General features: G+C 46.4%; 1 protein-coding gene across 6 annotated transcripts in view; it reads left to right on the top strand.

Moving 5' to 3' along the window:
- Positions 1 to 22,703, top strand: part of LOC147252757 (collagen alpha-6(VI) chain-like) — a 51,724-nt gene that overhangs the window by 24,606 nt on the left and 4,415 nt on the right. For 3 of the 6 annotated variants that reach the window (XM_086217526.1, XM_086217527.1, XM_086217531.1), the window contains 34 exons: positions 291 to 848; positions 1,352 to 1,930; positions 2,499 to 3,083; positions 3,177 to 3,532; positions 5,355 to 5,433; positions 5,762 to 5,907; positions 6,867 to 6,959; positions 7,127 to 7,180; positions 7,703 to 7,774; positions 7,868 to 7,894; positions 8,012 to 8,056; positions 8,699 to 8,752; positions 9,356 to 9,418; positions 10,190 to 10,255; positions 10,690 to 10,743; positions 11,123 to 11,158; positions 11,299 to 11,361; positions 11,445 to 11,507; positions 12,725 to 12,787; positions 12,963 to 13,025; positions 13,775 to 13,825; positions 13,913 to 13,948; positions 14,243 to 14,305; positions 14,398 to 14,460; positions 15,018 to 15,053; positions 15,125 to 15,161; positions 15,244 to 15,255; positions 15,709 to 16,202; positions 17,683 to 17,773; positions 19,114 to 19,767; positions 20,207 to 20,294; positions 20,744 to 20,892; positions 21,866 to 22,036; positions 22,500 to 22,547. In XM_086217526.1, coding sequence (XP_086073652.1) covers positions 291 to 848; positions 1,352 to 1,930; positions 2,499 to 3,083; positions 3,177 to 3,532; positions 5,355 to 5,433; positions 5,762 to 5,907; positions 6,867 to 6,959; positions 7,127 to 7,180; positions 7,703 to 7,774; positions 7,868 to 7,894; positions 8,012 to 8,056; positions 8,699 to 8,752; positions 9,356 to 9,418; positions 10,190 to 10,255; positions 10,690 to 10,743; positions 11,123 to 11,158; positions 11,299 to 11,361; positions 11,445 to 11,507; positions 12,725 to 12,787; positions 12,963 to 13,025; positions 13,775 to 13,825; positions 13,913 to 13,948; positions 14,243 to 14,305; positions 14,398 to 14,460; positions 15,018 to 15,053; positions 15,125 to 15,161; positions 15,244 to 15,255; positions 15,709 to 16,202; positions 17,683 to 17,773; positions 19,114 to 19,767; positions 20,207 to 20,294; positions 20,744 to 20,892; positions 21,866 to 22,036; positions 22,500 to 22,547 — 5,112 coding nt within the window. The remainder of the gene's footprint in view (positions 1 to 290; positions 849 to 1,351; positions 1,931 to 2,498; positions 3,084 to 3,176; positions 3,533 to 5,354; positions 5,434 to 5,761; positions 5,908 to 6,866; positions 6,960 to 7,126; positions 7,181 to 7,702; positions 7,775 to 7,867; positions 7,895 to 8,011; positions 8,057 to 8,698; positions 8,753 to 9,355; positions 9,419 to 10,189; positions 10,256 to 10,689; positions 10,744 to 11,122; positions 11,159 to 11,298; positions 11,362 to 11,444; positions 11,508 to 12,724; positions 12,788 to 12,962; positions 13,026 to 13,774; positions 13,826 to 13,912; positions 13,949 to 14,242; positions 14,306 to 14,397; positions 14,461 to 15,017; positions 15,054 to 15,124; positions 15,162 to 15,243; positions 15,256 to 15,708; positions 16,203 to 17,682; positions 17,774 to 19,113; positions 19,768 to 20,206; positions 20,295 to 20,743; positions 20,893 to 21,865; positions 22,037 to 22,499; positions 22,548 to 22,703) is intronic. The other 3 variants (XM_086217528.1, XM_086217529.1, XM_086217530.1) reach the window with 3 other exon arrangements.

The following is a 22,703-nucleotide window of genomic DNA, read 5'->3' on the forward strand; positions in this document are numbered from 1 at the left end:
AAATTACTGGTAAGTTAAAATAAATTGCAAAATCTTACATGTAACCAAGTTAAGATCAAATTAATCTCAAATAATGGTTTAAACGAACCTGGTGTTTATTTGAGACAGCCGTCTATTTTACAAAATGAGGTCGGACCCTCGGCCATTACATGAGACCCAGCGGCAGTTTGACACCAGGCTATTTATTGGTCATTTATGGTATCTTTTGGGTGGAAAAAGTTGAGCCCCGGAAAAAAGTACCAAGTCGAAATGGAAAATGCCACTAACGTGTCTGTATCTTGTGTCTACAGCTTGCAAAGAAGTACCAGGTGACATCATTTTCTTGATTGACAGCTCAGGGAGCATCTATCCGCAAGACTATGAGAAAATGAAAGACTTTGTGAAATCTATCATCAGCAAGTCCAACATTGGTCAGAATGAGGTCCACGTTGGTGTCATCCAGTTCAGCACTGTCCAACAGCTATTGTTCCCCCTAAACCGCTACTACACCAAAGATGACATGCTCAAAGCCATCGATTCCATGCAGCAGGTGGGTGGAGGCACACTCACTGGTGAGGCCATCAGAGATTTGTCACAGTACTTTGACCCAGCCAGAGGGGGGCGTCCTGGCATGAGGCAGAGTTTGGTGGTGATAACAGATGGAGAGGCCCAAGATGAAGTCAAAGGTCCTGCTGCAGCTCTAAGGGACAACGGAGTGATCATCTACGCCATTGGAGTAGTTGATGCTAACACCACCCAGCTGCGTGAGATAAGCGGGTCAACTGAAAGGGTCTATGCTGAGAGGGACTTTGATGCCCTGAAGGACTTGGAAAAAGAGATAACCTTGGAGCTCTGTGACCCAAATAGAGGTGAGCGTGGGATGGGACTCCCTAAAACGTTAGCTGCCTTGGAAGGCAGGAGGACACATACTATACTTTGAGAAATATGTCTTTTAGAACTGAGTTTTTTTATTGATTTGTGTTTTATAAGGAAAATCTAAGAATTGGAATTTGTCTCCAGTGACACCTTTGCATAATTGACCCTTCCCCAAGTTCTGCAAGACTAAACTAATGACACAGTCGTGGCATTGGTCCTTGTTTTGAGAACTTTACAGGTCTTACAGTAGCCATTTTATGAGGAACAAGCAAAGGGTAATTATGGTGGGAATTTTACATTCTCAAAGGTAGCAGGGGCCAAGCAGAACTATCAACAAAAGCCAGTTGACTCTAGCTTTGTACAGCAGTTTGGTATCCAACACAATGTTTTCTATTTAGACAAATCTGATATTGTTGGAAACTTGGTCCTTTGAGTAAGTCATTCATTCTATTGTAGCTTGACCTCTAATTCCATTTGTCGTTGTCTTTTCTTTCAGACTGTAAGAAGACGGAAAAGGCCGACATTATTTTCCTGGTGGATGGCTCCACAAGCATAACCTTGACCAAATTTAGAAGCATGCAGAGGTTTATGGAGTCAATGGTGAACCAAACCACAGTTGGCAAAAACCTGACTCGCTTCGGGGTTATCCTCTACTCCAATGAACCCAAATCAATTTTTACTTTGAATCAGTTCGACTCCAAACGAGAAGTTTTTCAAGCAATATCAGCACTGAAATCCCCCTATGGAGACACATACACTGGCAAGGCTTTGTCTTACGCTCTACAGTTCTTCAATGCTGCACATGGTGGCCGGGCAGATCTCAGTGTTCCTCAGATCCTCATGGTGATCACGGACGGTGATGCGACTGATCGTAACAATCTGGTTGCACCATCCACGGCACTGCGAGAAAATGGGATCAGTGTCTTCAGTATTGGAGTGGAGGGTGCCGACAAGACCCAGCTGGAGATCATGGCTGGTTATGACACATCCAGGGTTTTCTATGTGGACAATTTTGATGCCCTTGAAACTTTGTACAAGAATATAACTCTGGTTCTCTGCAATTACACAAAGCCAGGTAAGATGGGAAAGTTTCACCCTTGCACAGTACTGCAACTAGCTCAGGTGCAAATATTCAAGACATCACTATGGGTACATCTCAAAGCAACAACCCCCATTAAAATCTGCTACATAAAAACTGCAGTGTTGCATCATGAGCCACCATGTTAATCAGGCATCCAAGTTAGGGTCGCACTCTACTCTGCAACCTTGTTTGTCAGCTCACAACTGAAGCACTTTTGCACTACTATGGGTTTTTCCTTAAGTCTGAATTCTTGCTTGTGTTGTACGTCGCTTTGGACAAAAGCGTCTGCTAAATGAAATTGTAGAATTGTAATTGTAGCTCGTTGAAAAGTTGATAAGCCGAAACATGCACATTTAGAAAGAGCTTAACAAGAGTTGACAGTCAGGGCTTTTTCAGACTAATCTGCAGGATATTGTTTTTATCAAGAATCATGATCTCCTCTCTCCAAGAACCATCCATCATCACATTTTCAGAACACTGGGTTTGGTACAAAGATGTTAGCTCTTGTGACACCCGTTTACCCTGTCTTTTGTTTTGTCTAATGATCTTCCCCTCCTTGCAGCCTGTGAAAAACAGAAAGCGGACCTGGTCTTCCTAGTTGATCAGTCTAGCAGCATTTCTGATCAGGACTACAAAATCATGAAGACCTTTTTGACGGAACTCATAGCCAGCTTTAAAGTCAGTCAAGATTTAGTACGTGTTGGACTTGCCCAGTTCAACACCAACTTCCAGGATGAGTTTTACCTCAACCAGTATTACAGCCAAGACACAATATCCAAGCATATCTCAAATATGATCCAACTTGGAGGAGGCACCAAAATTGGAAATGCTCTGAATTCCATTAGGGAATATTTTGAGGCATCACGGGGCAGCCGAAGGTCAGAGGGCATCTCCCAGAATCTGGTGTTGATCTCTGATGGCAATTCAAACAATGATGAAGAGCTGGAGGATGCTGCGGAACGTCTCAGGGCTCTAGGGATTGAAGTGTTTGCCATTGGCACTGGTGATGTCCATGACTTGGAGCTTCTGCAGGTCACTGGTACCCCGGAGAGGCTATTCAGAGTGCAAAAATTTGAAGATTTGGGAAAAATCAAACAAAATGTGGTCAACAAAATCTGCCAATCCAAACCCCACTTAGATCCATCTGGTGAGTTGAGATGTAAAGCCGTTTTTCTCTTTCTGTCACTTTCTTATTTAATCTTTGACTGTTAACATAATTGCTATATTTCCTTTGCTTCAGACTGCAGCATCGATATCATCATGGGTTTTGACATTTCTCAAAGAAATGGGGCTCCTGGTGAACTGCTTGCCACAGGACACCCCAAGCTCTACACCTTCCTGCCAGAGATTGCGCATTATGTTTCTTCTGTCCAGGGACTGTGCTGTGTAGGCCCTTCCCCTGTTCAGACCAAGATTGCCTACCAAGTGGTGGGTGAGGGTGGACAAGCCCTGTATGACTTCAACTTTGATGCGTACAGTTTGGAAGTGGTGAATAAAATCAGGACTTTAAACTTGAGGATTCCTACGTTCTTGAACACTGCCATGCTGAAGTCCTTTGGGGAGAAGTTTAAGGCCAACTCCAGAGCTGGTGTCAAGGTGAGACATCCCTTATTCACGAAGACCTCTGTAAGCTGGTGGTGTTGCTATCAGAAGGACTGTCCACTTTGTAGAAGCTGACTACAACAGTCCTTCTTGATCATGCAAAGCCTACTACGAAAGCTTTTTGAAGTGGAAACAACTTAAGGGTTTATGCAGCACTCTCAGATACTAACGGTGATAAAATCAATGATAATAATCTTTGTGTCCAGGACCCTTTGAACAAAGATTGCAGTTCAAAACGCTCTGCAACAAAGAGGAAGGAATATTAAACAAAAAGAAGAGTTAAATCATGTTAAAAGAGAATACTGAGATCAAAAAATAAGAACAAAATGAAAACATTGAAGTTAAATATATAAATGGGAGTACATTAAAAATCATAGTGGGGCAAAAAGCAAATAAAAAGCTGACCAGTAAGTTAGCAATGTAGCTGACCAGTGAGTTAGCAATGTAGCTGACTATTGAGTTAGCAATGTAGCTGACCAGTGAGTTAGCAATGTAGCTGACTATGGAGTTAGCAATGTAGCTGACCAGTGAGTTAGCAATGTAGCTGACTAGGGAGTTAGCAATGCAGCTGACTAGGAAGTTAGCAATGTAGCTGACCAGTGAGTTTGCAATGTAGCTGACTAGGGAGTTAGCAATGTAGCTGACCAGTGAGTTAGCAATGTAGCTGACTAGGGAGTTAGCAATGTAGCTGACCAGTGAGTTAGCAATGTAGCTGACTATTGAGTTAGCAATGTAGCTGACCTGTGAGTTAGCAATGTAGCTGACTAGAGAGTTAGCAATGTAGCTGACTAGGGAGTTAGCAATGTAGCTGACCAGGGAGTTAGCAATGTAGCTGACCAGTGAGTTAGCAATGTCGCTAACAAGTGAGTCAGCAATGTAGCTGACTATTGAGTTAGCAATGTAGCTGACCAGTGAGTTAGCAATGTAGCTGTCTAGGGAGTTAGCAATGTAGCTGACTAGGAAGTTAGCAATGTAGCTGACCAGTGAGTTTGCAATGTAGCTGACTAGGGAGTTAGCAATGTAGCTGACCAGTGAGTTAGCAATGTAGCTGACCAGTGAGTTAGCAATGTAGCTGAATATTGAGTTAGCAATGTAGCTGACTAGGGAGTTAGCAATGTAGCTGACTAGGTAGTTTGCAATGTAGCTGACCAGTGAGTTAGCAATGTAGCTAACAAGTGAGACAGCAATGTAGCTGACCAGTGAGTTAGCAATGTAGCTGACCAGTGAGTTAGCCATGTAGCTAACAAGTGAGTCAGCAATGTAGCTGTCTAGTTTCATGATTTCTTGTTTAATCACATAAATGCTGCACTTTGGTCTCAGAGGACAAAAGGGAGAGCTTTTCATTGTTAGTCTTTAGTCTGAGGTCACTGATTATTGTAAATAATATGAACCCCTCAGCTCGGGGAAGTGTTTTACCTGAGGGACATGCTTGAGTTTGACAGTCAAAGTGGTCAATGCAACAGGAACCTGTTTTTTTGTTTGTTTTTTTGCTGTTTTGTTTCGTTTTGACCCTGAAATAAAATAAAGGCAATTTCCTTCTTTGTTATTTTTAACTTCACTGCTTCTTCATCAGATTCTAGCAGTCTGGACTACTGGACATCGTTCTTCTGGTCTCTTTGTGCTCCTTTGGTGCCCAACCACAAATCTGGTGGAAACCCATGAAAGGGATTAGTGAAGACAAATTGGCCAGTAAAATGAGAGACTTTGGTTCTCATTTTAGTTTTGCTTGCTCACTCTGACACATTGTGTTCAGTGTTTTGTTTTAGTCATGACGTTTCAGAGCAGATGTGTAAAGTCATGAAACCCTGCTCTTCAGGTGCTGGTGATCTTCTCAGATGGACTCGATGAAGACGTGATGAAGCTGGAGTATGAATCCGAGCTGCTGCGACAGTCTGGTAAAACCCTTTTTCCTTCTTTTGTTCTTAATTTTTTTTAGATCAACGACATCAACATCGACAGGTTGTAGGTTAAGAGCAGCACAGCTGACACTGACCTCTCTCTTGTAAAAGAAAGTAAAGCTACTGTATGCTGATACTGCGTTATTAATCACCTAATCACGGATGCACCCCGGAGATGCAGCGATGGTTCCCACGTCCATCTCAGGAACGCCCAAATGTCCAATTCTGAATTCTATCATAAACCGTCCTCCGGTGCAGATGGTGTGAATCTGGAGGCGTTCTCGCAGCAGCTCACGGTCCTGTCACCTGGTTTGTGTGTCTGCAGGGGTCAGCGCTCTGCTGATGGTGGCACTGGAGGGAGCGCGTGATCCCGCCCAGCTGCAGATGTTGGAGTTTGGACGAGGGTTCGGCTACAAGCTTCCTCTCAGCATCGGCATGCCGAGTGTCGGCAGCACCATCCTCAAGCAGATTGTGAGTCAGCCTTGTTGGTAGAAACCTGCTCAGCTGTGGCGGCTGCTGTATTTTTACCCACCCAGGACTGCAGTTCTCAGACCTCCTCGTGCTCTGGCCCCCAGGTGCTGTCAGGGGCCCTCAGTGGGCTTCAACATTTCATGCTTTTCACAAGTGCTTAAAACCAAGAACGAAGCGGTTACAAAATTCTGTTTTACTGTAGCTTAAGGTAGATCTCCTTTGTCTTAAAGAATCTACTTATCTGTTTCTGTTAGCGTAGTACAATGATAATAATAATAATAATAATAATAATAATAATAATATTGGCAATAATAATCATAATGATGATGATAATAATCGTTATAAACATATTTGTATAGCTCCTTTCAAAAACAAGTTTACAAAGTGCTTCACGGACATAAAACATAATCCATGTATTTCTTTTATTTTTGGCTTCTTACTGTGTCTTGTAGCTGAGATTTGTCTTCAATTAAATTAATTAATTAAACTAATTAAATTCTTCATTTAGCTCTTCTAACAAATCACTTTGGGACTTCTTTAACGAGGGTTTGTTTTTTGTTTTTTTTGTGTTTCCTTGATTTGGATTCCTGGTCAGAGTTTGATGTGACGTGGGTGAGACTCCCAGTGTGGTGGCAACTCTCCACGAATCGCGGTTGACTGCTTAGTTCTTGTTGATGCCAAGAGTCTTGAGGTCATCACTTTTAACAGATGCCATGTTTGTGTAGGCCGGCCTACGCCAGCTCTCCCCTCAACTTCCAGCTTATAGAATTAAAATTCAAGTTTGACCTACTGAATATGTCTACATTTGTTGAGAAATCCAATAATGCAAACATGCCATCGAAGATTATTTGGTGGTCACCGGGGTAACGGAGGCCCGCCTGTTTCCTGAATCTCTCCGATGCCTGTAAATCCTTCCCTTGTTCCTGCATCTTATGGAGCGTCTTCCCATGTCTCCGTAGGACTCGGTGTCGGATCGGGAGTGCTGCAACGTCATGTGCAAGTGTTCAGGACATGAAGGCATCCGCGGCCCTCGGGGCCCCCCGGGATCAAAGGTGACTGGCATATGCACGCCTTTCAGCATTAAACATGAATTCAAGAATGTGGAGGAAAATGTGTCTGAAGCAACGTCGGTTGTTCTCCTCTGCCAGGTCTTTTGTTGGTGAAGTCTTTCTATTGCGGTCGTTCCTCGTTGATTTCCTGAAGCTGTTTGTTGTTTCAGGGTCCGTCTGGAGGGAAGGGCTTCCCTGGATTCCCAGGAGAGGAGGGTGTTGCTGTGAGTGCACTTCTACTCAGCTTACAAAGACCGACGCCTCCCTGATGTTATGTTTCCTGACGCCATATTGTGATAAATGTTGCATTCGTCGTTTTATTTTTGGTAGAGAAGCCTGGAGTCATTTTGTTTTCGCTGTGGTTTTAACTTTGAATTGCGTTTCCATTTTAGTTTCCATTTACTGTGAAGTTTCCATTTGATCTTTTACTTGTTTCTTCTAGTTTAAATTTGAGCAACTTAACTGTAAACTGTTGTTTTCTTTTAACTTACCCTGAAGCTTCTGGTTGTGTCTGATTTTTTTAAGCTAGCCCTTTGTTTTAGCTAAGCTTGTAGTTGTGTGTTGCTGGAGATCCGCGCGTCACCCACATCTCTTCATGTAAGTGACGTAACAATGAACTTATTGGTTTTGGCTTAAACTGAACTACACTCTCATGTAAATGTTCATGCTCATCAGGTGCAGAGCTCATAGCGTGTGAAAAGTGCATCCTGCTGTAGAAAGGCGTGTCACATTGTTGCATGTTGCAGGGCGAGCGGGGGAACCCGGGACCCAGCGGACCTCAAGGTATCGAGGGCTGTTCGGGGCTGAGGGGTCTGAAGGTAATGTTGTTGTACAAGCGGTACTACAGGCTAGGATGTTACTGTCAGGGATTCGGCCACTCCTGACGAGTGTCGCTGCTTGTGTGTCCGCAGGGCAACCGCGGTCTCCGGGGAAACAGGGTGAGTGCTGGGATGTCAAGTCCATCAACAAGGAAGCGATATGTTGTTCAGTTGACCTCAGATTAAGATCCATCCAATCAGAGAGGAAAAACTTCAGCTGTGACTCCTCTGTTGCAGGGTGAAGACGGCGAGGACGGAGTGGACGGGATCAACGGAGAGCAGGTGGAGGACTAAGACCCGCTGCTGCCTTCGGCTTTATCGTCTTAATCAGCTAAACCATGAAGCTCTGCTCAGGGCTGTCAGACGTGGTGCTGCTAAACACAGAGAACCAAGCAAACGGCATCCCTGAGCTCTCAGAAATGGCAGCCAGGGACGCCGCTGGACTCGTTACTTGCTTCCAGAGAGGTTTTTGAGCTCACTGCTGAGCTCTCGATCTAACAAAACAAGCTAGCAGGCTACAAGTGAGCTAACAGGGTAATGCTACATTGTAGTGCCTCCACCCAGGTCTGATGTATCTGCAGCGGGGGGTGGGGGTGTACCAGGTACATTACACTAAATACTAGATGAAGTACAGGTGTACACATGTGGAAATAAGGTATAAATATGTGGGTTCAGAGTTTTTACTGAACATCTGCTAAGAATTTGATTTACAGCTGATCAACATTCTCTCCAACAAAGCAAGATGGCCGCCTCACCCAAACTGGTTGAAAACAAAAGTTACTTGAACATGAAATCAACAGTAAACTTAAACAATAAAGTCATTATTACATGTTTGAGACTGAGTAGGAAGAAGCTCATGCTCATGTAGCCAAGATGGAGTTGATGGTATTTGAATGATTGATGTTTCTGCCTCCGTGTTCCCAGGGAGACACGGGCAGAGATGGAGAGAGAGGCGCTAAAGGACTCCGAGGAAACCCGGTAAACTCCCGTTTGTCTCGTCTGTCTCCAACTTTGTTGAACCAGAAATCAGGGACACAAAACCAACCAGCGTCACTGCTTCTGTCGTAGCTGATAGACGTTTGTCATTTAGGGTCCTCATTTCGTACTGAAAACTTTGTTTAAGATATTGAAAATATCTCAAATTATGAAAGGGTTCTGAATGACTTAAATGTTACGTAATGAGTAAAATCAATGGGATGACAAATTTTTCTCATTATTCTTTATGTTTTTGGGTGCATTAGTTTTTATTTTGGTAATTTAAACTCCACTTTCAAATCACTAAATTATACAAAGTAGGAAGTAACTGGAATCAAGGGGCTCCCAGTTTGCCTGTGGCTAGTTGGAAACCATTTGCTACCAGTTGGGCGATGCCAGGGTGGACTCTCATTCAGTGTTGTTATTATATTTAGAAGGTGATTCTGAAAGAAAAAAACAGTAGTGGTCGTTGTTGTTTGTGTCTGTGTTTATATGGTGGGGGGGGGCCGCATTTGACTGTGGCTCACTGGAATTCCCCTTCAGCTGTGTTGACCTCTGACCTCTGACCTCTGGCAGGTAGTTGACATGTTGATCTGTCATCCTCAGGGTATCCCAGGTATCAGAGGGGAGGTGGGGCTGAAAGGACAGCGAGGACTAAGAGGAGATCCGGTGAGTTGATATACAGACAGACGGAGTTGTAATATGTGACGGCGTGCGAACTCAAGCAGGAGCGTAGCAGCCAGCGTCACGACCCACCGCCATCCGCCAGAAAAACTCCATTTAGACAGACAGACAGACAGACAAGTGAATTCCTGGAACAAATGTTTCCATCAATCGATGTAATATAATGCAACCCTCTGGCCTTGTTGCTAGGATACCACCTCAGTATAGATGAGATCCAGGCAGCGTTTGCTGAATGTGTAACTAGGAAGGCTTCAGGAAGTCACATGACCAAGTGTACCTGGCGCTCAAGCTCTCCGACCGTCTCTCAGCGATGCAGTTGGGCCTGTATCATGTTTTCATTGTTGAATTATTTCAGCTCTTCTTAATTTAAGGCTAAATATTCTACTGCATTTGATCTTGACCCAGCTTCAGGGCAAAAGATCTGAGTGTCCAGAGGAAATGTTGCTTCCCTCTGTTAAAACCTCCGCAGAGCCACTTTATTTTCGCTGGAATGTTCCGAGATTCGTCTCTTTTCCTCACAACTGATTCCTGATCTGTGGAGAAGCAGCAGGGGGTCACTGAGGGCGATGCACCCGTCCTCGGTTCAGCCCAGCCCCGTCTGATCGGTGGCGCCCTGCAGATTTACACAAGGACGCGACACAAACTCGACCTTTCTCCCAACAGTCACTGTCACTTTGTTTCTAATTCAGCAGCCAAACACATCTGCATCACAGCTGGACATCGCCTGAAGGGTTTTGTGTTTTTTTTGTGAGACAGGGTGAACCAGGTACCAGCAACAACATCCCAGGACCCAAAGGAGAGCCTGGCAACCCAGGTTTACCGGTAAGAATTCTCCCATGATGCACAGGTGTAGACACCCAGCAGACCATCAGCGAACAGGAAGAACTCGCTGGAGGTCAGCTGACTGACGCGGGTCATCCTGACTCCGTTATTCAACCCGCCACTCAAACACTAAGATGTCACTGTGCCTAAATTCACAACTTCATAAAAAGTTTAATTGGTTTCAGGGGCAAAAACAATGTGACTACAGTCTGGCGATATCAATGATCCAATATGGCTGCCACAGGAAGTTAGCAAGAGCCAAAGGGTGCGAGCTCCTGCTCGGATCGACAGGATTTGGTGAATTGCCCACCGGTCTGCGTGTGGATGTTTCTGAGCCGCGTTTGTAGCTCCTGATTACAACTCCCACACCGGCGTTCACAGAGGGGCAGCGGCTGAACGTTGTGGTGGTTCTGACGGTGTGTTGAACTCTTCAGGGTGAACCGGGCCCGGATGGGCGGCAGGCAGAGACTGGATTGGTTGGAAACCCGGTGAGTTTGATTTTACCTTCTTTCTTGTCTGAAGTGATTCTTTGCACAAGGACACGATCATCGATCAATCGATCTATTGATTTAAGGAAAGACAACAGACACAGGACATCAAAGTGATGCAGAACAAACATCACTGTATTCTCTTTCCTTCTGATAAAATACAATATATTGTAAGCATGATGACGTCCCAGTGATGTCATCAGGGTCATTTAAGGTCAGAGCCAGTTGTCCTCCGCACTGGTCCAGGTCCATCAGGTGGGTGAAACATGCTGGGTGAACACTTCCAACACGGTTATTAAGAACCGGACCTGGACTCGGTCTTCAGGCAGTGATGTCATGAAGTTGTCATGGTTGAACGCTGCTGTTTCCTGTTGTTCAGGGCCCAGATGGACGGCGAGGACCCATGGGGGAGAAGGTGAGTCACGTCCAGCCACACTCAGCTGTTTACCTGACATCTTAACAAAAGAACCTCCTAAACTTAAACTGTGTGTTTGTGTGTGTGTGTGTGTGTGTGTGTGTGTGTGTGTGTGTGTGTGTGTGTGTGTGTGTGCCCAGGGTAAACCTGGACTGCCAGGAGCTTCTGGAGAGCAAGGGAGTCCAGGTGCATCTGGTCCACAGGTGAGTCACATGACATTAACAACACAAAGCAGGTTGATAAAGTTGGATGCCCGCCACGTTGCTCCTCTGTGCTGTACTTGCAGGGTCCTCGAGGGATCAGAGGTCAACCTGGACCAACAGGGATCCCTGGCTTTCCTGGACCTCAGGTGAGTTCATTACAGCTACGGAATGTCACCTGACCTACGAGCCACTAAGTCCTGCAGCCTGATGAGTTCACGCCATCCCGCTATGGTGTCTGGTAGAGGTCAGTGTCGGGCTTGTTAACAGGATGTGTAACATCAGAGCAGACACGGAAAGATCTGGCTTTAATCAGAACAAGCTCTCATCATGATGACGTAGTGTCTGGGCTGTGACATCATCATCGTGGCCGTGATGTCTGGAATAACAACATTCTGATGTTGATTTGGACAAAGTATGAAGTCATGATTGGTCAGGTCTGTCGCCGTGACGACAAGCTACCAGCTGTGTGCTCTGATCAGATGGATGACAGGAAGTTGGATGTGGCGTCACGTTGCTCACGTGTCTTCAGGCCGTTGTGCTCCACCTGCAGCGTGTCGTGCGATGAAACTTCATATTAAATTGCTCGCTGTTCTTAAATCATCTTAACGAAGCTCATTCATCAAACGACACAACTCCTGTTCCAGAGATGTTGCATCTGACTCCTTCAGCGTTGGCCCACAGGTCGTCACAGCTGTCAGCGGCGCCCTGACTCAGCAGGCTCATAGTCCGTCATATCTGAACTTTATTATAGGATTCGAGGGAAACCTGTTCTGAGAAAGGACCCAACCTGGTTGCTTGGTCAACGAGGGCTTACGTCGCTCCGAGCTTCTAAAAGCTTGTAAATGCTCACACACGTCAACGAGTGCGGGAGGCATTTGCTAATCTTACAGTTGGTCTCATTTGACAACCCTGGAGAGCCTGACAGCCGATTCTGCTGTCATCTGGGACTCTTCTGGCTTCTGGTTCCAATGAGGAGAGAAAAACACTTGCTGTCCTGCCGATGTTACTGGACTAATCCTGGAATAATGTTTATTCCAGGATTGATTGCCGCTGTTTTAATCAACCAATTGACTAGGACCTCTCAGCTGTTCCCTTCCAAATAAAACAAGACTTTTGACCTCAAGCTGTGAGACACACGAGCACTGTCGCCGTGGTTTCCTGTTCTTTGATAAAGCTCAAACACTGAAGTTTCAGTTGGATCTTTGAGTCACAGAAACAGTCTGAGGGTGGTGAGGGACTGCGTCCAGCTTTGTTTGGGTCTCTTCGTCAGTGTCAACCCTTCGCCAGGATTCAGATGAACTTATTTACGTTGTGAGCGTGTTAAAGTGTGCGGGATGTGACGTGCTGTTGTGGTGACCTGCAGGGCAGACATGGACTGCCTGGAAACCCTGGACCCCCTGGACGCCGTGGCGGTAACGGACAGAAGGTGCGTGAACATTTAGAAGACATGTCATACCCCCACCCCCCCCCCAACACCGCTCGCGTTAAAGAGACAGAGCGAGGATTAGATCAGCAGTTCATGAGGCAGCGGAGACTTGATGATGGAAGCAGCTGTTGGCTGTAAATATTTGTTGTTGTTGTTGTTGTTGTTGTTGTTGCAGGGCCAACCTGGAGAGCCTGGTCCGGTGGGTGCCCCGGGCCTGCAGGGCCTCAGGGGGATGCCGGTAAGCAGCCGAGTGTCTGGTGGAATTAAGAGTGAGTGAAGCGTTCGTCCGGCTCACGGTGTGACTGTGGCGTTCTATTATCTAATAACCATCAGAGCATTTGTTCATGCTTGACACAACAACAGCTGCTAGCCCACAAACTGCTATAACAGAAGGTACGTGCTAACGTTAGCAGCAGCGCTAAACATTGGCAAAAATGAACTACAAACGCAACTTCTTAAAGTCATATTTCATTTATGGAAAGAAATATTTTTAAAAGATCCCAGTTTGGGTTTCAATTAAAAATTTGAAGTAGATAATTAAGATTCTAGGTCATAAATATGCAACTCCTCGGGAACCCTTTTTGTGCCATGAGTTAATCAGCAAAATGATTGCAGGAAAGGACCAACAAACTAACAGATTACAATAACATGACCAGGAAATTTCAAAATAAATGGCCATCATTAATAAAAAAATAAGCAAAATATTTCAGAAAAATAACAAAGAAACTACATTTCTAAGTATTAGAACTACTGTTACTAATAGTACTTAAAGTTAGTGCTGCTATATCAGATGTCTTGTGTTGCGCTCACTGACGCCTGCAGCTTTTCATAAACATTTAAACAAAAATGACATGAAGGATTGCCGATCCTGCTGAGGACCCTTGTGAAGATCCTTGAGGATCCCGGAGGTTGGTTCCAGCACTGGTTTGTTCCCGACTGGAATGTAAACTGTATACATTCCCTCAGTGACTCAGCGTTCCGTTTCAGGGTGAAGATGGCCGAGACGGTTACGGACCAAAAGGATCTAAAGGTGTCAAGGTAGAGGAGATTGCAGTTTAGGAAGTCCCACTCCTGAAATATGAAACAGTTCCTGAACCCATGTGCATCTCTTTTCTCTCTGTTCAGGGGGATCCTGGTTTCCCTGGTTACCCTGGTTTACAGGTGAGCCCCCCACTGTCACTCATGGCTGAGTTTGGGTCTCAGGTGTTTCAGTGAGTTGAAAACACAAACAGGACATCCACAGCAGCATAAAATTAGCACCGGTTCAAGTAATCCAAAGGTCAGTTTCAGAGGCCCCAGTGCCATCAAATGGCGCCATCGGTGGTAGGAAGAATCGTGAAAGACAGGGACGGTTTTGGAGCCTTGATCAGGAGTGGACAGCTGCGTCCTCCAGACACCTGAGAACTCGCTGTATTGCTGATCTGCTTGTGCGTGACAAGATTTCCTCGTGTTCAGGGTGAGGACGGCCTGCCAGGACCTAAAGGGTATCCAGGACCTAAAGGGAACCCAGGGCGAGGGGTGAGCTCCTGCTAACTGACCTGAGCTCTTTGTCTAACTCATGTGTAAATTTGCCTTGTGGGTGAATGTTGTTTCTGGTGCGACGGCTGCAGGGGAACTCAGGCAGGCCGGGTGAGTTGGGCATGAAGGGAGACGTGGGAACTCAAGGACACAGGGTGAGTGATGCTGTCCTGAAATAATCAGCCAACAATCCTGCTGCTACAGACACAACCCAAACGTTTGACTGCATTCGCGTCTTAATCAAAGGTCCCCTCCGGACAACTATGAACTCTACAGACATGTTTGCTTTTCTTCTCTGTCATTGAAAAATACAGAATCTGTGAATGTGTTCCACCAGCTGGATTCACATGTGAAGCTGAATCCAGATGCTAACACAAGATTCACAAGGCTTTTCCACTGGAAATGCAATTGTTCACACACTCTTGTGGAGCATTTAAGAAACATCAGAAAAATACAACAAGAGTGCAGCATTTCTGATTCGACAGTGTAACCACGAATGACACAGGTGGGCTGGAGCCGGTACCAGAGCTGGTGTTAAAGCCAGTGTTGGAGCCAGTAGCGGCGCTGGCACAGGTCCATTGGACACGTAGACCAGCAGAAGCTGTGAGAGCCGGGAAAGGCCGACTCAGATCAGAACGATCTTGTGATCCGTCAGATTTTTTTGGATCCGTTATTTAATGTAGACTGACTCATGTGTCCATCTCCTGGTCAGGGTCTGAAAGGTCCTCCTGGAAGCCAAGGCTTGACGGTGAGTCCACCTTAAATAGTTTTCACCCGCCGCCACCATGAGGTCACTGATGTCTCTATATGTTATCTCAGGAATGTCAGCTGATCACCTACATCCAAGACAACTGTGGTGAGTGTGGAGATGAAACACGACCTCTGACCTCGACATCCTCAACAATTCATCTCATGAACATTGTTTCTTCTCCACACAGCCTGTTCCATTGGTACGTAAACCTCCACGTTCTCAGTCAGTCACGGTGAGTAGATAACAAACGCCTGCCGTCATTTGGTCATCGTCATCATCTTCATAATCATCACTCCCAGTGAATCTGGTTGAAATCTCCAGTCGGATTTTTCAATTCATATCAGGAAGACACACGATTGCAGTCTGTAAATTCTGAGTGAGCAGGCAGAACCTGGCAACTAGAGAATGTCTACGGGCTGGTGGAGAATTCTGCTGGGAAAGAAACACATGTCCCAGCTGCAGACCGCCAACACGCAGCATCTTCATCATCCTCACCCTCATCATCATCTCAACATCCTCTAGAAAGTCTGAAATCCCAAAACGTGAACACGAGATATGATTTGTCATATTTATGACCCCTCATCCTCCTCTGTTGGATCTGTAGGCGCTGCTCTGCTTTACTCTGGGCCATCTCTTCTTCGTTGGTTTGCAGGTCGGACAGAGTGCCCGGCCTTCCCCACTGAGCTGGTCTTCGGCCTGGACATGTCTGAGGACGTGACCCCAGCTTCCTTCGAGAGGCAGCGTGCCGCCCTCCTCTCCTTGCTGGAGGATGTCACCATCACTGAGAGCAACTGTCCGACGGGCGCTCGTGTGGCTGTGGTGGGTTACAGTGCCCACACCAAGTACCTGATCCGTTTCCAGGACTACCGCCGCAGGACACAGCTGATTGAGTCAGTGAAGAACATCGCCCTGGAGCGCACATCCAACCAGCGGCGGCTGGGGGCTGCCATGCTCTTCGTGGGTCAGAACGTCTTCAAGCGTGTGCGTGCAGGAATGATGATGAGGAAAGTGGCCGTGTTTTTCTCCAATGGGCCATCGCAGGATGTGAGTGACATTGTTACCGCCACGATGGAGTACCGGGCCCTCAACATCGTCCCGGCGGTCGTCTCACTGAGGAACGCTCCTGCTGTCAGCCGGGCGATGGAGGCAGGTTTGATTTGTCCGGTGTTTGTTTCTTAGATGAATCACCTTGAAACAGGTGTGGTCCAGAATTATCCAGAATAAACGAACCTCTGGATCCCTAAATGTCACAGGTCAGAGGGTCGGCGTTTTCCAGCTCATCTGGTTTCATCTCTGAGTTTACAAAGACATCAACATGCTTTAATGAACCTGATTAAGACGACACCCTAAAGAAGATGCTGTTATGGAACGGTGTTTTCTGACCAGGCCTCGGTGCACTTGGTCGCACCATGGCGTCTTGCTAGAGTCTTGCAGTGTTTTGTGACCCAGACTGCAGTCAAACTGATCGATGATGCATCTCCAGCTTCCAATAAGGGTTTGTTACTCTCCGATTGGTCTCGTGCTACATGCTTGGGCTGCTCGCACGAGTTCATAAATCATACAGCCTGTTTGGATGTCATGTCTCATAATGACTCTTACAGTGATGCGATTCCTAAAAGCCCCATTAGAAGTGGCCCTGGTTGGTCTCAGAGCCCCGCTGTTGCATTGAGTAGCTTAGCGGGAGCATGAGATGGAACCGAACTAGCTTCATTAGCATCCTCATCAAGCCATTGTTGTATCTCGGCTTTTACGTCCCACCAGACAATCAGGCACCTTCATATCTGACGGAGCTCCTGGTTCCCTACGACCCAGCTGGAACCCTTTGCTCCAAGGATGCTGGTGGGCTCCTGCTGGTTCCTGGAGGCTCCAAAAGTAGAATGGGAGGTGGAGCCTTCAACTATCAGGCTCCTCCTCTGTTGAACCGTCTCCCAGTCCCGGACCAGGACTCAGACCCCATCTCTAGGTTTAAGTGCAGACTTAAAACTTTGGTTGTGATTTGGCACGATACAAATAAAACTGACTCGGCTTGACCACGAACAGCAACGTAAGAGGAAACCCCACACAATGTTGGGGTCAGTCAAGGATTGTGTGCCCAAAATACTTGAGGATTTTCAGGTTCTCAAGCTTGGGAGTCGTTTGAGGGTCAAACAGTTGTTGGTGTTGGGTCAGTGGCTGAGATCAGCTGAGCATGTGAATTAGGGTTTCTGGGTTTGGAGGGAGGCGGCTCCCCGGAGAGTTGAGCCTCATTACAAGTCTGACTGTTGGCAAATTTTCGATAAACACTCTTTAAGTGTTTGCTTCCCCAGCCAGCCAGACGATTCTGTTGGGCCAAAAGTCAAACACTGATCTTGTAAAGGGCTCACTTTCAGCCTAGAGCAAGGATTCCATGTTAGCCCTCGAACTCGTGTCTTCAGTCCAACTCCCAGTCTGTTTTGAGTTGAGGATTACGCTCATCACTTGCTGCCAGAGACGGGAAGAAATGGAGGCCAAGCATGAACACACACGCTAAACCCTGCTGTCATCACCTCCTAGCAGTAGAGGAAGAGTGTTTGAGCTCGAGGATTATTGAGATGTGGAGGTTTCCATGTTCAGGCTTTGTGTGACATCTGTTACTGCTCCGTCTCAGGTGGACGACACCAGAAACTACATCTTCACGGTCCTGGGGAGGGACATGGCCACCGACCTGACAAAGGTCAAGAACTGTGCTATTTGTTATGGTAAGCAGCTCCCTTTAATATTATATAATCGAATATTGGAATTCTTTCATTTCGGCCAAGAGGTTTCAGATAAATAACATTTACCGAGGCAGAAGGGTCCAGTTCAACGTGACTGTAACGTCCAACAAATGTTTCTTTTCCTCAAATATAGGAATAAAACAGTAGATTGCTGCTCAGGCCTTGTTTACACAGATTTGCTCTGCTTCAGCATATGCATCACTCCCCCTAGTGGTCAGTGCAGGGAAGTGCATTTCTGTGTCGCCATCTGATTAGCTGCCTGTAGATGCTAATGGCACCCAACCATTTGAAAAAGCCGTACATGACACCCAGACACAGCAGTAGCCTGTTAGCTGACACGCTTGCTAGCTTGTTTTTGCTAGCACATTGTCCTGTCTCTCTGAATTCTGACGCGAAATTTGAAACAAACTTTAGTGAAATACTTGATTGAACATAAAGTATTAGAGCTCACAAAGATTCTCATGTGTCTGCAAAGCTACGTGGAAACGAGGTCTTAGCCACGCCCATCAGTATGGTTTCCCTAGCAGCTGTGAGCAGACACTGCCAGTTTGTATTTGACATGTTTCATCCAAACTGTTTGTAAGTTTGAATCTTAACTACATTTCCAAAATATCAGAGTCAGAAACTCTAATTAATGCTTGTTTTGATCCGTTTGGAGTCGTGTGAAACGAGAGCAAAGCTGTGCTCGCTTGCCTTCTCACGTACACCAGAGTGACGGTGGTGCGTTCTAGATTCATGAATGCGAGAAGATTTTCAACAAGCTTAGCGAGAAGTCCTGTTTGGTCACGAGTGGTCAGTTCCTCCACAGTCTGCTCTTCGTCTGCTAAGATGTAACTTTGGTTATGTAAATTTCCATGAAGAGTTCCAACGTATACAAGAAATGTTATTTTGAAAACAGGAATTACACTGCAGATGATGAAATATTCTCTGCTGTATACATGAGTGTGAACTGTTGCTATGCTGGCAGTACTTTGGTAGTTTGTAGTCATCAAAGACTTGGGGGCACCAGTTCAGCCCTCAGGTGCTGCTGCTGCAAACCCCAGAGGAAGAAGAAGACAAAGAGGTCACAATGAAATGGTGGGGGGTGAACACGAGACCTATGGGACATCCCCCTGGTCAGTGGGAGGATCAATGAACTGCCTCCATCCATCCATGGTCGACTGGTTACCCGGTTGAGGGCCACTAACTGTTTCATGTCTCTTAATGTTTAACTAGGACCGGTTAGCTTTGGCGCCCCCTCTGTTATCATGATGTCTTTCTAAGAGCCTTTTTATGTAATTGTTTGAAAATGAGTCGACAATTAAAAGTGTGCGTCTCCTCAGACCCATGCCGGCCTTCCAATGAGTGCCCCTTCATCCAGGAGCCCCTGCAGCCTCTGGAGGTGGAGGCCGACCTGGTCATGGTGGTGGACAGTTCCAGGGAAATACAAGCCGACCAGTACACTGGTGTCCAGCAGCTGTTGGGCTCAGTGGTGGAGCAGCTGGCCGTGAGCCCACAGCCCCGCCGGCCAAGCAACCAGGCGAGGGTGGCTGTGGTCCAGCAAAGCGCCAGCCAGCTTGGAAAAGTGGAGTTTGGACTGCAGGACTACCAGAGCCAGGACCTGATGAAGAGACACCTGGTCCAAAACATGCAGCAGCTGCATGGCTCCTCAGTGCTGGGACAGACGCTGGAGTTCTGCCTGAAGGAGGTGCTCTTGAAGGCCAGCCAGCCCCGTAGGAGGAAGGTGCTGTTTGTTGTGGTGGGCTCCCAGACGGCGTATGAGGACCGTGCCAAGCTGCACTACATCTCCCAGAAGGCCAAGTGTGAGGGTGTGGCAGTGTTTGTGGTGAGCGTGGGTGAGCGCTACGACCAGACACAAGTGGAGGAACTGGCCAGTCTGCCCATGATGCAGCACCTGATCCACGTCGGGCGGCTGACAGCTGAGGAGCAGGGATACGCCCAGCGCTTCTTCAGGGTCTTCCTCTCCACCCTCAACAGTAGGACCAGACTGACAGCTACTTTATCAAATATCCTACCGTTTCTGAGTAACCAAGTACATTTACTCACCAGGCTACACCAGATTTGAGATCCAGAGTCAGAGAGCCGTAAATTCTTGGTGTATCTTGACAAGAATGAGCCGGAAAGTGTTGCTTAATGGTGGTGGATAATATTTCTGATGTAGGAGGTTAAAACTCAGTCTGAAGTAAAACATTTGACGCAGAATTGGCAACATGAAACCAGACTCTTCTGGAAATTAAAGAAAACTGGAGAAGTTCCATGCTGATACAAAGTAGTTTTTTTGCCAATCAACTACAGAAAAATAAGAAACCATATTCAAAACCAAAATATATACAAAAACCCAATAATTTAAATGAGGTCACAGGTGAGAATCTGGCTGAGGTGGAGGGTTTCTTCATGAATGTGTTGGTGTTTCAGAGGGAATCAACTTGTATCCTCCTCTTGCTTTGAAACCATCTTGCGACCAGCTGGTGGAGCCAGGTGGAGGACGGCTGTTCTTCAGCGGGTACGTCCAACCCTGTCGACACGATTGGCTGCACTGATGACAGTGACGTTTTCTTGAAGTCTTGAACAATGGTGACCAGTTACAAACGATTAAATGTTCCAGTTACAATGTTTTGATTTTAACTGTTTTTATGATGTATTGTCAGGTGTTCTTGGGTGCTTGGAAAGGTGCCTATGAATACAATTTATTATTATTACTACTACTACTACTACTGCTACTACCACTATTATTATTAGAGCCTGAGCCCGGAGGTACTCCGGGGCAATCTATACTAGCAGTAATAGTAGTAGCAGTAGTAGTAGTAATAATAATAATAATAATAATAATGAACTCTTCCAAAATGTGACTTGTTGCTGATTTTCTTTAATTGAACAAGTTACTTAAACTAAAGTGACAGAATTTGAGTTTTCTGAAGAGGAAGAGAAGCATTCACTGGTGGTTGTGTGCAGGCAGGGGTCGGTGGTGTTGGAGGAGGAGGAGAAAGTCGAGTATTACCAGGAGCAGACGAGAGGGAAGACTCAGACCGGCCAGGTGGACATCATTGAGACCCTAACCCACAGCGGCAGCCAGAGTTTCCTCTCAGGACCTGACCTGAATGGTTAGTCATCAGGTTCTTCATCTCCTGCCTTCAATCACCTGCATTCCTGTTATTAACAGCACCCTTGTTTCACCTGAATGAACCTGAATAATTTGAATGTTTACATTTACATCTTAGCATGTTCTCCTGCAGCTGTGGTTCCCCCCAACCAGCAGAGGCTCCTCCCACTTTATGCAACACACGCAACCTCAAAGGAGAATTTCTTATTGTCCATCGTCTCCATAATCGGACAAAGACCCAGGCTAGTTAGCTTAGCACAATGACTGGTAGTGGGTGGGAAGTGTTAGCGTAGCTCCCTCTCTGCCTGCATTAATAGCAGGAGGGTTGTGTGTAACCTTGGTGATGAATACCAGTTTAACATGAGGAGACGTTGTAGTGGTAGAATCAGACACGTAGCCGGAACTACTTTCCTGACTGGGCGCAGTGATTTGGCGCAGCACCTCCAAAGCTCCATTGGAACTTGGGTCAACAGAACCAAAGGTTTGTTGAGGACTAGAAGAGCGACTGCTGCTACTGATGATGATGATGAGGAGGAGGAGGATTCCTGCTGGACACACCAGCATCCTGGACCTGAGCTAGCTGATGCTAACACTACCACCCACTACCAGCCATTTTGCTAAGCTAACTAGCCTGGACCTGAGCTAGCTGATGCTAACACTTCCCACCCACTACCAGCCATTTTGCTAAGCTAATTAGCCTGGACCTGAGCTAGCTGATGCTAACACTTCCCACCCACTACCAGCCATTTTGCTAAGCTAACTAGCCTGGACCTGAGCTAGCTGATGCTAACACTTCCCACCCACTACCAGCCATTTTGCTAAGCTAACTAGCCTGGGGTCAGCTCTGCTGAGGATGATGGACACTAAGAAACTTCCTCTGCAAGGGTTGTGATCAGAGCTTGTGACATGCTGACGGAGCTGCTTTGATGCAGGATTCTTTTGGTCAGTGTTTAACATGTGTGTTCTGCTTCCAGCCCAGTGTCAGCTGGATGCCGATACTGGGATCCAGTGTTCCAACTATATCCAAGTCTGGTTCTTTGACAAAGACGTCAGTGCATGCTCTCCCTTCTGGTATGGCGGCTGCGGCGGGAACGCCAACCGCTTTAACACGGAAAATGAATGTTTGCGGACATGTGGCACTGCGAGTAAGTCCTGAGTGCACCTGAACCAACCGCCTCTGGAGTTCCATGCCTCATCTTGACTCCGCTTTCTTCTTCACCCCAGTGCTGACTTGCGATCATCTGCTTCAGATCTTTGATTCACTTTCCTACATTCTTCTGTAACATTTTTACTGTTGAATTTTAACTCAAAACAAAGTACATTTAATCAAGCAGAGCATGTGAATGCGTCATCATCCACTGTTAAAGTAAGGAGCTTCTGCTTAACTTAACCTCTGCCGGTCGAGGCAGATGGCCGCCCGCTCTGAGTCTGGATCTGCCTGAGGTTTTCCTTGCCAGCGTCGCCGAGTGCTGCTCCTGTGGGAACGTTGGGTCTGAGTTAGAGGGGGAGGTTCTAGACCTGCTCTTTGAGTAAAGGGACTTGAGGTGGCTTTGTTGTGATTTGGCGCGATATGAATAAAGATTGATTGATTGATTGACTTCTCTGCAGATCCCAACATCCCGCCAAGGCCGCCTCAGCCCACGGGCTCCTCCACAGGTAGAAACCCTCAGCTCATCGTCATCTTGAGAAAATTGGTCTGAAACTTCGATAAGAAATTCATCAAATGTGTCGCTGTGGGGAGGAGCAGCTGATGTCCATGAGCATAGTACACATTAGCAGATGGTGGTAGCCTCAGTGCTAACGGTCCATCAC

Source organism: Aulostomus chinensis, chromosome 11 (assembly GCF_037954235.1).
Source record: "Aulostomus chinensis isolate RoL2024-O1b breed Wild chromosome 11, RoL_Achi_v1.0, whole genome shotgun sequence".
Classification (NCBI taxonomy): Eukaryota; Metazoa; Chordata; class Actinopteri; order Syngnathiformes; family Aulostomidae; genus Aulostomus; species Aulostomus chinensis.